At 45.3% G+C, this 12,969-nt stretch overlaps 1 protein-coding gene across 4 annotated transcripts in view; it reads left to right on the top strand.

Moving 5' to 3' along the window:
- The window catches only part of elavl3 (ELAV like neuron-specific RNA binding protein 3), a 252,150-nt gene that overhangs the window by 163,765 nt on the left and 75,416 nt on the right, over positions 1-12,969 (top strand). For 3 of the 4 annotated variants that reach the window (XM_048522068.2, XM_048522067.2, XM_048522065.2), the window contains exon 2: positions 2,653-2,896. In XM_048522068.2, the coding sequence (XP_048378025.1) occupies positions 2,668-2,896 (229 nt within the window). In that variant the 5' untranslated portion in view covers positions 2,653-2,667. The remainder of the gene's footprint in view (positions 1-2,652; positions 2,897-12,969) is intronic. The other variant, XM_048522066.2, reaches the window with a different exon arrangement.

Genomic DNA, 12,969 nt, shown 5'->3' with positions numbered 1-12,969 from the left:
CTGTCCATGCCCCTCACAATTTTATACATCACAATCATGAACCTTAGAGACAGTAAGAACTGCCGATGCTGTGGTCAGAGATAACACAGTGTGGCATCAGAGATGACGTTTTGGGTTTGGACCCTTCTTCACAAATCATGCCCCTGCTGCTTCGAAGAAAACAGCCCTTGCCCATCCCATCTCTCTTCCCAACTGAAACTCTCCAGGCTAGGCAACATCTTGTTGAATCTCCTCTTCACCCTCTTCAGCACAATCACTTCCCTCTTAGAAGTACGACATCCCTACCAAAACATGTTTCTGTCAGTATTTCTAAGCAGACTGATCAGACACGCCATGGGATTTGAACCTGGAACCTCTGATCTAAAGGAAGGAAATCTACTACTGCTCCATAACAGCCTAATTCCATTACTGCAATATGACTACAACCAATCTAGGTGAGCTTCCCCACAACCATCCCCAGTTACGGATTCCATTGTAATTCCCAAACATTTGAAGATAACCCTAGATTTTCTATGATGGAGTTTATAAACAGACTTCACAAAACATCTCCTCTCACTCTTCGCTGTGGATGAGCAATGTACGAACTCAACTTACAAAGCCACAGGGACCACATATATGGCGCTCAGTGAGCCAGTCTCATTGCACAGATGTTCTTGGGATTTGACTGAGGCGAGGTGTCACTCCGTGTAAAACAGGGCACTTTCGCCTCAGCTAAGGCGCATAAGTGACAGATGGCTTTGTGAAACAAGATCATTAAGCGATAAGAGGAAGCTATTCAAGCCCTCATTTGGGCCCCTTACCAAAGGTAAGAATTGCTGAGGCAGCCCAGAGAAGTCTCATTAGGCTGACCCCTAATATGGAAGCACTGTCTTATGAGGAAGGTTGAGTAGGATGGGCATGCATTCATGAGAGTTTAGAGAGACAACCTTATTGAAACATAAAAGATTCTTGAGGTCCGACAGGGTTGATTTGGAGAGGTTGTTTCCCCTTATGGGAGAGTCTGGAAACAGAGGTCAAAATCTCAAAGTAAGGGCTTGCACATTTAAGACACAGATGAGGAGGAATTTCTTCCCTCAGAGGGCCGTGAATCAGTGGAATTCTCTACCACAGAGAGGCTGTAGAGGCTGGGTCATTAAGTATATTCAAGGCTGGGGTGGACAGATTTTTAATCAGGAGGGGAATCAAGGATTATGGGAATAAGGCAGGAAAGTGGAATTGAGAATTATCAAATCGACTCTGATCTCAATGAATAGCAGAGCGGATGCCATGGGCTGAATGGCCTACGCTTGCCTCTACATGTTGGTACATTTGAGCTGATGGTGGTCTCAACTCCTCTTTCCTGCCTGCCCTCCAAGAACATCAGCTCCTTTGTCAATCCAAAATTGGTCTAACAGCCTGCAAAAGATTCATTGCTCTCCAGGGAAAGTGGCTCCCATAGAGCAATGACGCTTAGAGAAGAAATCCCTGCTACTACTCCATGTTAAATGAGAGCTCAACACCTTTGTACCTGACGGTGCGCACCCCAGTTGTAAGCAAGGCTTTATAAAGTAGAATGACTGTCACTCCCAACTGAGATCAGATAACCTGTAACCAGCGCCCATGCTGACAGATGAAAATGCCATTCAGACCTGATTATTGGGTAATCCTTTGGCACAGTGACCCATTCCATCTCTGCATGTTTGGGCTCCCCCCTTAATGAAACATAGCTCAATTGATTAAGAAGGCATACAGTGTTTTAGCTTTTATTAATAGAGGGATCGAGTTCTGGAACCAAGAGGTTATGCTGCAGCTGTACAAAACTCAGGTGTGGCCGCACTTGGGGTATTGTGTACAGTTCTGGTCACCGCATTATAAGACGGATGTGGAAGCTTCGGAAAGGGTGCAAAGGAGATTTACTAGGATGTTGCCTGGTATGGAGGGAAGGTCTTACGAGGAAAGGCTGAGGGACTTGAGGCTGTTTTCATTAGAGAGAAGTAGGTTGAGAGGTGACTTAATTGAAACATATGAAATAATCAGAGGGTTAGATAGGGTGGATAGGGAGAGCCTTTTTCCTAGGATGGTGACGGCGAGCACGAGGGGGCATAGCTTTAAATTGAGGGGTGAAGGATGTAGGACAGATGTCAGAGGTAGTTTCTTTACTCAGAGAGTAGTAAGGGAATGGAATGTTTTGCCTGCAACGGTAGTAGATTCGCCAACTTTAGGTACATTTAAGTCGTCATTGGATAAGCATATGGACGTACATGGAATAGTGTAGGTTAGATGGGCTTGAGATCGGTGTGACAGGTCGGCACAACATCGAGGGCCGAAGGGCCTATACTGTGCTGTAATGTTCTCTGTTCTATGATGTCAGTGGCACAGTTTCTAAGACATCCATTGCTGACAATTTTGACTGACACGCTCTCCAATATTTTTCCCTTGAGCACAGGATCTCACCCCCGCTCCTCTTAAACCTCATGATTCTCTGTCTCGCAGTGTTGCATGTGACATGTGTCAAAGGCTGAGAAACGCCCTCATGCCTGGCTGCTCGGTTTTCCCGAATCGTGCTCTAATCTTGCTGTCAGTTTCTAAATGTCCCGCATTGTATTGCTGTTTCTCACTGGGAATTTGGCAGGGGCGCTTCTCAAGCTCACGGCCTTTCTCCTTCTACTTCAGCAGATAATCAGCACTATGGAAACTCAGGTGGCAAATGGTCCTACAAGCAACAGCACATCCAATGGCCCATCCCTCAACAGCACAAACTGCTCCATACCAATGATGGCCGGGCCCTCCGACGACAGCAAGACCAATCTCATCGTCAACTATCTACCACAGAACATGACGCAGGAAGAGTTCAAGAGCCTCTTCGGCAGCATCGGGGAAATCGAATCCTGCAAGCTCGTCCGCGATAAGATCACAGGTAAGACGAGAAATGGCGTCACACAGCGCTTCGTACGAATGCCAGTCTCCACCCCACCGACTCACTTGGTTTGTACTTGCATTGAGAGCAGGTCAGATAAAGTTCGCCACATCAATTCTAGAGATGAAAGGCTTGTTTTATGAAGGGTAAGCCAGAAGTCACACAACGCTAGGTTATAAACCAACAGGTTTGTCTGAAATCACAAGCTTTCGGACCCACAATGCCCTTAGGGAGGGAATTCCAGGATTTTGATCCAGCGACAGTGAAGGAATGGTGATATATTTCCAAGTCAGGAGGGTGTGTGGCGGGGAGGGGTGCTTGCGGGGAGATGTTGTTCCCAAGAAGCTGCTACCCTTACCTTCTTGATGATAGTGGACGTAGGTTTGGAAGGTGCTAAGGTGTCCCTCACATTATAACCACGTGTCTCTGTAAACAGCGAGAGTGTCTCCAGTCTCTCAGAGTGGAGCACATTAGTGAAGCGCTGGGGATATATAAGATGCTAAAGGAGATTAACAAATTAGACGTAGAGAGGATGTTTTCTCATGTAGGGCAATCTAAAACAAAAGGTCACAGTTTTTGGATAATGGATAAAGGATTTAAAACAGAGATGAGGAGAAATTACTTCTCTCAGAGGGTCGTGAATCTGTGGAATTCCCACCCTCAGAGTGTAGTGGACAGCAGGTCACAGACGAGATTTAAGTGGGCAGAACATTGGCTCGGTGGTTAGTACTGCTACTTCACAGCGCCAGAGACCCAGGTTCAATTCCAGCTTCATATTGGGATTTACACATTCTCCCCATATCTGCATGCATTTCCTGCAGGTGCCCCAGTTTCCTCCCACAGTCCAACGATGTGCAGGTTCGGGTACATTGGCTAAGGAGAATGCTGAGTTACAGGGATAGAGTAGCAGGGGGTGAATCTGAGTGGGATGCTTGCTGGAAGCCAGTGTGGACTTGATGGGCCAAAAGGCCTGCTTCCATGGTGTAGGAGTTCTATGAAGTAAGAGGTTTTTAATTATTAAGGGGTTGTGGAGTGGACTAAGGAAAGCGGAGTAGAGGCGAAGATGAGATCAGCCATGATTGTATTGAAGGGAGGAGTAGGATCGAGTCACAGAATGGCCTATTGCTATTCCTAGATCTTGTGTTCTTCTGAACAAAGAACAAAGAAAATTCCAGTGCAGGAACAGGACCTTTGGCCTTCCAAGCCTGCATCGATCCAGATCCTTTATCTAAACCTGTCACCTATTTTCCAAGAGTCAATATCCCTCTGCTCCCTGCCCATTCATGTATCTGCCTAGATACATCTTAAATGACGCTATCATGCTCGCCTCTACTACCTCCGCTAGCGATGCATTCCAGGGACCCAGCATCTTCTGCGTAAAGAACTTTCCACGCATATCTCCCTTAAACTTTTCCCCTATCACCTCAAAATCATGACCCCTAATAATTGAGTCCCCACTCTGGGAAAATGCTTCTTTCTATCCACCCTGTCTATACCACTCATGATTTTGTAGACCTCAGTTAGGTCCTCCCTCACCCTCCATCTTTCTAATGTAAATAATCCTAATCTACTCAACCTTTCTTCATAGCTAGCGCCCTCTATACCAGGCAACATCCTGGTTAACCTCCTCTGCATCTTCTCCATAGCATCCACATCCTTTTGGTAATGTGGCAACCAGAAATGTATACAGTATTCCAACTGTGGTCAAACCAAAGTCCTACACAACTGTAACATGACCTGCCAACTCTTGTACTCAATACTCCGTCCGATGAATGAAAGCATGCCGTATGCCTTCTTGACCAATCTATTGACCTGCGTTGCCACCTTCAGGGAACAATGGACCTGAACCGCCAGATCTCTCTTTGCATCAATTTTCCCCAGGGCTTTTCCATTTAACGTATAGTTCGCTCTTGAATTGGATCTTCCAAAATGCATCACAGTGCATTGGCCTGGATTGAACTCTATCTGCCATTTCTCCACCCGTCTATCTGTATTCTGCTGCATTGTCCAACAGTCCCCTTCACTATCTGCTACTCCACCAATCCTAGTGTCATCTGCAAACTTGCTAATCAGACCATCTATACCTTCCTCCAGATTATATATGTATATCACAAACAACAGTGGTCCCAGCACAGATCCCTATGCAACAAAATTGGTCACAGTTCTCTATTTTGAGAAACTCCCTTCCACTACAACTCTGTCTCCTGTTGCCCAGTCAATTCTCTATCCATCTAGCTAGCACACCCTGGACCCCATGAGACTTCACTTTCTCCATCATCCTACCACGGGAAGCCTTATCAAACGCCTTAGTGAAGTCCATGGATATGACATCCACAGCCCTTCCCTCATCTGTCAACTTTGTCATTTCCTCAAAGAATTCTATCAAGTTGGTAAGACACGACCTTCCCTGCACAAAACCATGCTGCCTGTCACTAATAAGCCCATTTTCTTCCAAATGTAGATCGATCCTATCCGTCAATATCTTCTCCAGTAGCTTCCCCACCACTGACGTCAGGCTCACCTGGATTATCATTGCTACATCATTATCAAATCTTCAGTCCTCTGGGACCTCACCGGTTCTCAAGGATGCTGCACATATATCTGTTAAGGCACCAACTATTTCCTCTGTCGCTTCCCTCGGTAACCCGGGATAGATCCCATCCAGACCTGGAGACTTGCCCACCCTGATGCCTTTTAGAATACCCAACACTTCCCCTTTCAAATCAGTCAATGGATACTTTGTCCAGGGGAATGAAAGAATGGGTGAAGGAAATGGGTAGTGGAGGGAGTGGGAGAGCAACCATCATGCTCATTTGAATGTCTGGTGTAGATATCGCGGGCTGAATGGCCTCCTCCTGTTCCATTGCACATCTGTGATTCTGTGATGAGACTGGATTGTCCCTCCCTAATGTCTCTGTGACTACCTCCTCCCAGATGTAGTACTGTCTGGCAACGGGTCACCCCTGTGGAGAGAGTAGGCAAGGCACAGAAATATTGCTGTCTGATTCAGGACAGCACAGGTCAAAGCCACAGGATTTGGGATTGGAAAATTAGGCTGGTTGAATTTGAATCCCATACATAAATATGGAATGAGAGACTGGGCAAGTAACACAGACCATGTAATTATCATCAATTGTTGTTAAAACCGCAGCTGGTTCACTCAGTGATAATGGGAACTGCAGATGCTGGAGAATCCAAGATAACAAAGTGTGAGGCTGGATGAACACAGCAGGCCCAGCAGCATCTCAGGAGCACAAAAGCTGACGTTTCGGGCCTAGACCCTTCATCAGAGTGGCTCACTCATGTCCTTTCAGGAAGGAAATCTGCCTTCCTTTCCTGGTCTGGTCTACTCGTGACTCCAGACCCCTGTTGACTCTTAACTACTCTCTGAAGTGGTCTGGAAGGTCACAGAATTCAAAGGCAATTATGGATGGGTAACAAATGCCAGCCTTGCCTGTGATGATGACCACATCCAGGTAAAGGATAAAGAATTTCGACCTGGGCTGCAAAAGGGCTTTCATGTCCATCAAATGCAAAAAGCAAACAAACATGCGCTGTGTTCCAGCAGTCCCATAGTCCCAGGCAAAGCAGGTACAATACCATAGAGCAGCTGCACTTCATCCAACTTCAGTAGAGCCAATCCACATTAACCTGCACATCTTTGGACTGTGGGAGAAAACCCCACGCAGACACAGGGAGAACGTGCAAACTCCACTCAGTCACTTGACGGTGGGATCGAACCCGGGTCCCTGGTGCTGTGAGGCAGACTACTGAACCAGGCAGTGCATTCCAGGCCCTAGCCACATGCTGCGTGAGAAAATACTTTCAGCTGTAATTTTCAAAAAAGGCAATTGGATAAAGATTTGAAATGGAAAGAGCTGAAGGGCTCTGAGAGGGTAAAAAGAAATACGAGGAGTGGAGCAAATTAGATTGCAGGTTCTAGATGTAGCATCAGCACAGTGGGACAACTGGGGAATTAAAGAATTAAATTACAGAGGTTGTGTTGTACAAAGCTCTTCCCTCCTTTGTGTTTAGTTGGTGCAAGGTCTTTAAAATGCAAAAATGTCAGGATCATTCCCTCTGGAGAAGAAATCCAAATCAATGGGACACAATCTTAAAATGGTAGACCATGCAAGAGTAAAACTGTGAAACTTTATTCCCCATAAGGAGTGGGGGAAATTCTTTCTCCCCAGATGCTGGGTCAATTAATCTCTCTAAAGCAGAGGTAAAGGCTGCTGAAAGAGGTGGGCCTGTGTTGGGTAGACACAGTCAAGGTGTAGATCACCTATGATTGGATTGTATGCTACAATAGTCTCGAGGGGCTGAATGGCCTCCAGCTTTTCAGGGAAAAAAAACTACAAGCACTTAATGTGCACAGCTCAAGTCAGATGCAAATGGCAATTAAAGAAAGGCAAAGACCCATGCTTGGATGAGAAGAAGAGATAACTAGGGGAGAGTTTAAGCTGAGGGCGTCCGCACCTCAAGTGAGGTGGGAAATTTGAGAAGGACAATCCTTATTCTAACCTCAGCTACTGCAGCAATTGAACCCATAGCCTTAGCATCACAAACCAGCTGCCCAGCCAACTGAGCTAACCAACCCCCTAAATAGCACATTATTAGGGTGGTAGAACTTGGAACTTCTTCTGCAAATGGTGGTCAATGCAGGATCAGTTGTTAATTTTAAATCTGAGCTCGATTTTTTTTTGTTCAGAAAAGATACTGAAGGGTACGGACCACAAGCAGATGAATGGGGTTAGGCCATAGATCGTGGTCTTGTTGAATGGCAGAACAGGCTTGAAGGGCTGAATGGCCTACTCCTGTTCCTATGACCCTATCATGTGCTTGATTCCAAAAATATGACCTGACCTAGCTCAATCCAATTTTGTCAATTTGAATGTGAAATTATCTTGGAATCCCTGCAGTGTGGAAACAGACCCTTCGGCCCAACATGTCCACACCGACTCTCAGAGCATCCCACCCAGACCCATCCTCCTGTGAGGGGAGGATGGGGAAAGGGGGAGAGTAGAGGTGGAAGTCAGGAATAGGTTCAGTGAACAGAATCATTGACTAAAACTTGGGAAATGCAGAGGACTTTATTGAAAGAACACTGAAATAACTGCACAGAAACTGGTATCCATCACCAGGTCAATCTTTATTTACATATGCACTGTCCATGGGCTGTTAACCAGCTCAGAGCTAGTCCCTGGATTGAGGAGACTCTCTGATTCTCCTGTTTATATCTGTCAGTCAGGGCCCCCTGACTGGCCCAGGTTAACAGTCCCCAATCAAGGACCTCATTCTCAATGAGATCCACCTAGTTCCAATCACTGCAGACACTAAGGCGTTCTATAGCAATTCATACTGCCTTTACTCAATAGAAAAGCTCTATCAACATAACAGTTTCACTGAGGCCTTGCAAAGTTCCTAAAAATTTTGGGAATTGCTCACAACTGTCTTTATTTCATCTGGGCACATACAGAAGTGCTAATCCGAACTGCCTGTTGTTTTCTAACCTAAATTCATGTATTAACGACATAAAAATAGGCCTGTTTCAGCTGCCGGGCACCAAGATAATTCCTCCAGCCATTGTCTGATTCACTGTAGATTGAGCAAAGATTAAACTGGCCACTATCTTGCCTTTTGGTCAATCCTTAATATCTCTGACCCTACCTGAAGGTATAATTTTTTTTCATTGGATGTGGGTGTCACTGCAATTGTCTCCCGTCCCTAATTGCCCCCTTAATTGAATGCCTTTATAAAACATTTCGGAAGGCAGTCAAGGGTCTGGAGTCACTCGTAAGCCAGTTGGGTCATCATCATTACCCTGTGTGCTTCACCCAGAGACATTTTCTTGGCTCATTCTATAGTTTTTCCATGTCTTTTTATCCTGGGGCAGGCTTTCCATTTGCCAATAGTTTCTTTCCATTATCAAGCCGTCCAGCATTAAGGCGTTCTTTCTCCTTCCTTTTCCTTCCACAATCTCTCCTACCGGTTCATTTCCACTTGAGGTGTAAAATTAAACCAAGAACTGTGCCGGCTGGAAGTCTGAATCAAAAACACAAATTGCTGGAGAAACTCGGCAGGGTCTGGCAGCATCTGTGGAGAGAGAAACAGAGTCAACATTTTGAGTCGCGTGCCCCTTCTGTGGCTCACAGGTCTCCAAGCATTAACCGTGTTTCTCTCTCCACAGGTGCTCCCAGCTCTGGATAGTTTCTCCAGCAATTTCTGTTTTTGTTTGTTTCTTCTTAAAGGTGTGGTCTACCCAGTTTCTTGATGTTTTTCTGACTGTGTTCAGTCAATTTATTTGTTCTGTCAGTCTCCTCAGCATTTCATCATTTGTGTTTTTCTTTAACTTATCTGTTGGATCCCTCCCATTCTTCTACAAAGCTACATTTCAATGCTATTTAGCAAACAAGGAATCTAAACCTATAAGGTTCTAGTCTCACATCCTTATAAAATAATACCATAAATCTGGCTCTTTGCAAGTCTTTTTTTTAATGTCTACTCACTTTCTGGTTGGTAATTGTCTCATCTCAAATACAGCCTTTCCCACTGATGTCTATAGAATCCCTACAACATGGAAGCAGGCCATTCAGCCCATCAAGTCCACAATGACCCCCAGAAGAGACCACCCAGACCCAAACCCCCTACCCTATCCCTGCATTTCCCATGGCTAATCTACCTAACCTGCACATCATTGGACACTGTGGGCAATTTCCCATGGCCAATGCTCCTAACCTGCACATCATTGGACACTGTGGGCAATTTCCCATGGCCAATGCTCCTTACCTGCACATCATTGGACACTGTGGGCAATTTCCCATGGCCAATGCTCCTTACCTGCACATCATTGGACACTTTGGGCAATTTCCCATGGCCAATGCTCCTAACCTGCACATCTTTGGACTGTGGGAGGAAACACCAGGAGGAATCCCATGGAGACACGAGGGGAATGTGCACACTCCACAATGACAGTGACCCGAAGATGAAATTGAATGCAGGTCCCTGGCATTGTGAGGCAGCAGCGTTAACTACAGAGCCACTGCGCCGTATCCTCACTCTTATTTCTTGTTGAATCGTCTGTTCTCTTTAATTATTCATCCTAAATACTTGAATCGTTGCCTCTGTGCCAGTTCACTTGCTTCCACGACCATTTCTTGGTGATTTTGAGATGTGCATTTTGTTCAGTTTTGTTCCAAAGCACATGTCGGTAGTTACAACTCTATTTACTAACTACAGCTTGTGTACCAGGTAATTACATGCTACTTTCTAAAAAGGACACTGGTAAACCAGATGGAGTTTCTACAATAACTGACAGTTTTGCAGTCATCTTTACTGAGAATGCTTTCAATGCCTGTTTTTTTCCCTTTCCTTTAATTAGTTCACTTAATTCAAGTTCCAACGTCTCCCCTTGTGGGATTCGAACCAATGTTCCGAGAGCATTGACTGTTTGGGGTACTGGTGCAATGGCATTGCCAATATCTATCTACAATTTCCAACAATTATATAGGTGGCATAATGGCACAATGGTTAGCACCACTGCCCCACAGTGCCAGAAACTGACCCTTGGAAGGCATTTAGATTCCAGTCTTCATTGGCCAAGACTTTGAGTGTAGGAGTTGGGACATTATGTTACAGTTGTGTAAATCATTGGTGAGTCCGCATTTGGAGTGTTGTGTACAGTTTTGATCATCCTGTATTAGAAAAGACAGAGTGAAACTGGACAGCGTGCAAAGATTTATGAGGGTGTTGCCAGGATTAGTCGGCCTGAGTTATAGGGAGACGTTGGCCAGGATAGGACTTTATTCCTTGAAATGTAGGAGAATGTGGGGCCACCGTATTGAGGTGTATAAAATCATAAGGGGCATAGATAGGATGAATGCATATGGTCTTTTTCCCAGGGATGGGGAATTGGAAACTTATAGGGCATAGGTTTATGGTGAGAGGGGAAAGATTTAAGAAGGACCTGAGGGGCAACTACTTCACACAGAGAGTGGTGCGTATGTGGAATGGGCTGCCAGAGAAAGTGGTTAAGGCAGGTACAATAGCAACATTTAAGAAAACATTTGGAGAAGTACATGGATGGGAAGTGTTTAGAGAGGTATGGACCAAATGTGGGCCATTGCAAGTAGCTGAGTGAGCACCATGTTCAGCATGGACCAGTTCCCATGCTGTATTACTCTATGACTCTATGACTATCTGTGTGGAGTTTGTACATTCTCCCCGTGTTTGTGTGAGCTTCCTCTGGGTGCTTGGGTTTCAACCCACCATCCAAAGATGTGCAGGTTTGGTGGATTGGCCGTGCTCAATTCCCCATACTGTCCAGGTCTGCAAGCCAGCTAGATTAGCTGTAGTTAGCATGAGGGTTAGGGTAGGCTAGGTGTATGTGTATGGGTGGAATGCTCTTCAGAGGGTCAGTACTGACTCAATGGGCCGAACAGCCTGCTTCCGCATGATAGGGATTCAATGAAATAGTATTAACATCATTTATCAAATCTGAAATGAGGCAGGGGATGTGAATCAGGGCTTAGATTCTGAGTTGCATTTTGCCAACACTGGCATTTCAATAAAATGCTAAAGCTTCAAGGGAAATATCAGATGAGACTGGAGAAAAGTGGAACAAAATACTGCAGATGTTGGAAACCTGAAACAAGGACAGAAATTACAGGAGAAACTCAGCGAGTTTGGCAGCATCAGTGGACAGAGAAACAGAGTTAATGTTTTGAGTGCAGTGACTCTTCTTCAGCACTGAGATGGATTGGAAAAAGTTTTTTTTTCTAAACACCTTCAACTGAGGAGGAGGAGGGGGCAAAGGGAACAGAGGGTGCGGAGGCCCAAAGACAAACAGGATGCTAATGATGATGAAAGAGAGAAGGAGATGTAAAATGAATATAAATTAGTGTGTGAAAGGGAGAGAATGGGCCCCTTCAATAGGCAGCAAAGTAAACTAGACAAGGCTGAAAGAATGTACAAACAAAATGGAGAGCAGACATCATGCAGTCAGGCTGTGAATTCGTGGAATTCAACATTGAGTCCTAGAGGCTGGGAAGAACCTGAGTAGAAAATAAGGTACAAAAACAGACATTGCTGGAAAAACTCAGCAAGTCTGTGGAGAGAAACCAAAGTTAACATATCCGATCCTGTGACTGAGGGTGTAGACTTGCTCACTGAGCCGGTGGGTTTGATTGTCTCCCTGCTCAGTAACATCGTCAGCGCACCTCTGCTGAAGCATCGGTGTTCTGTCCTGCTTGTTATTTATATTGTTCGGTTTGCTGGCATGATCGGTACTGCTTCCTGTTCTGTTTCTCAGCGAGCTGTATATCGGGTCCAGTTCAATGTGTTTGTTGATGGAGTTCTGGTTGGAATGCCAGGCCTCCAGGAATTCCCTGGCGTGTCTCTGTTTGGCTCGTGCTGTTATGGATGTGTTCTCCCAGTTGAATTCATGTCCTTCTATGTCCGTGTGTATTGAGAGCAGTGAGAATTGGTCGTGTTTCTTGGTGGTCAGTTGGTGTTCATGTATCCTTATTGTCAGTTTTCTCCCAGTTTGGCCTGTGTAATGTTTCTCACATTCCTTGTATGGTGTTTTGTACATTACATTAGCTTTATTGGTTGGGGGTATGGGATCTCTTACATTCGTCAGTAGCTGTTGTAGGTGTAGCTGTTGTAGGGTGGTTACCCACAACCAATAAAGCTAATGTAATGTACAAAACACCATACAAGGAATGTGGGAAACATTACACAGGCCAAACTGGGAGAAAACTGACAATAAGGATACATGAACACCAACTGACCACCAAGAAACACGACCAATTCTCACTGCTCTCAATACACACGGACATAGAAGGACATGAATTCAACTGGGAGAACACATCCATAACAGCACGAGCCAAACAGAGACACGCCAGGGAATTCCTGGAGGCCTGGCATTCCAACCAGAACTCCGTCCATATTGGACTGGACCTGATATACAAGCCACTAAGAAACAGAACCGGAAGCATTACCGATCACGCCGAAAAATATAAATAATAAGAGGGACAGAACACTGACGTTTCACTGGAGGCACACTGACCATG

This window comes from Stegostoma tigrinum, chromosome 35 (assembly GCF_030684315.1).
Source record: "Stegostoma tigrinum isolate sSteTig4 chromosome 35, sSteTig4.hap1, whole genome shotgun sequence".
NCBI classification, from domain to species: domain Eukaryota; kingdom Metazoa; phylum Chordata; class Chondrichthyes; order Orectolobiformes; family Stegostomatidae; genus Stegostoma; species Stegostoma tigrinum.
The sequence above is the reverse complement of the archived record's forward strand: the minus strand, read 5'-3'. Positions and strand labels throughout refer to the sequence as shown.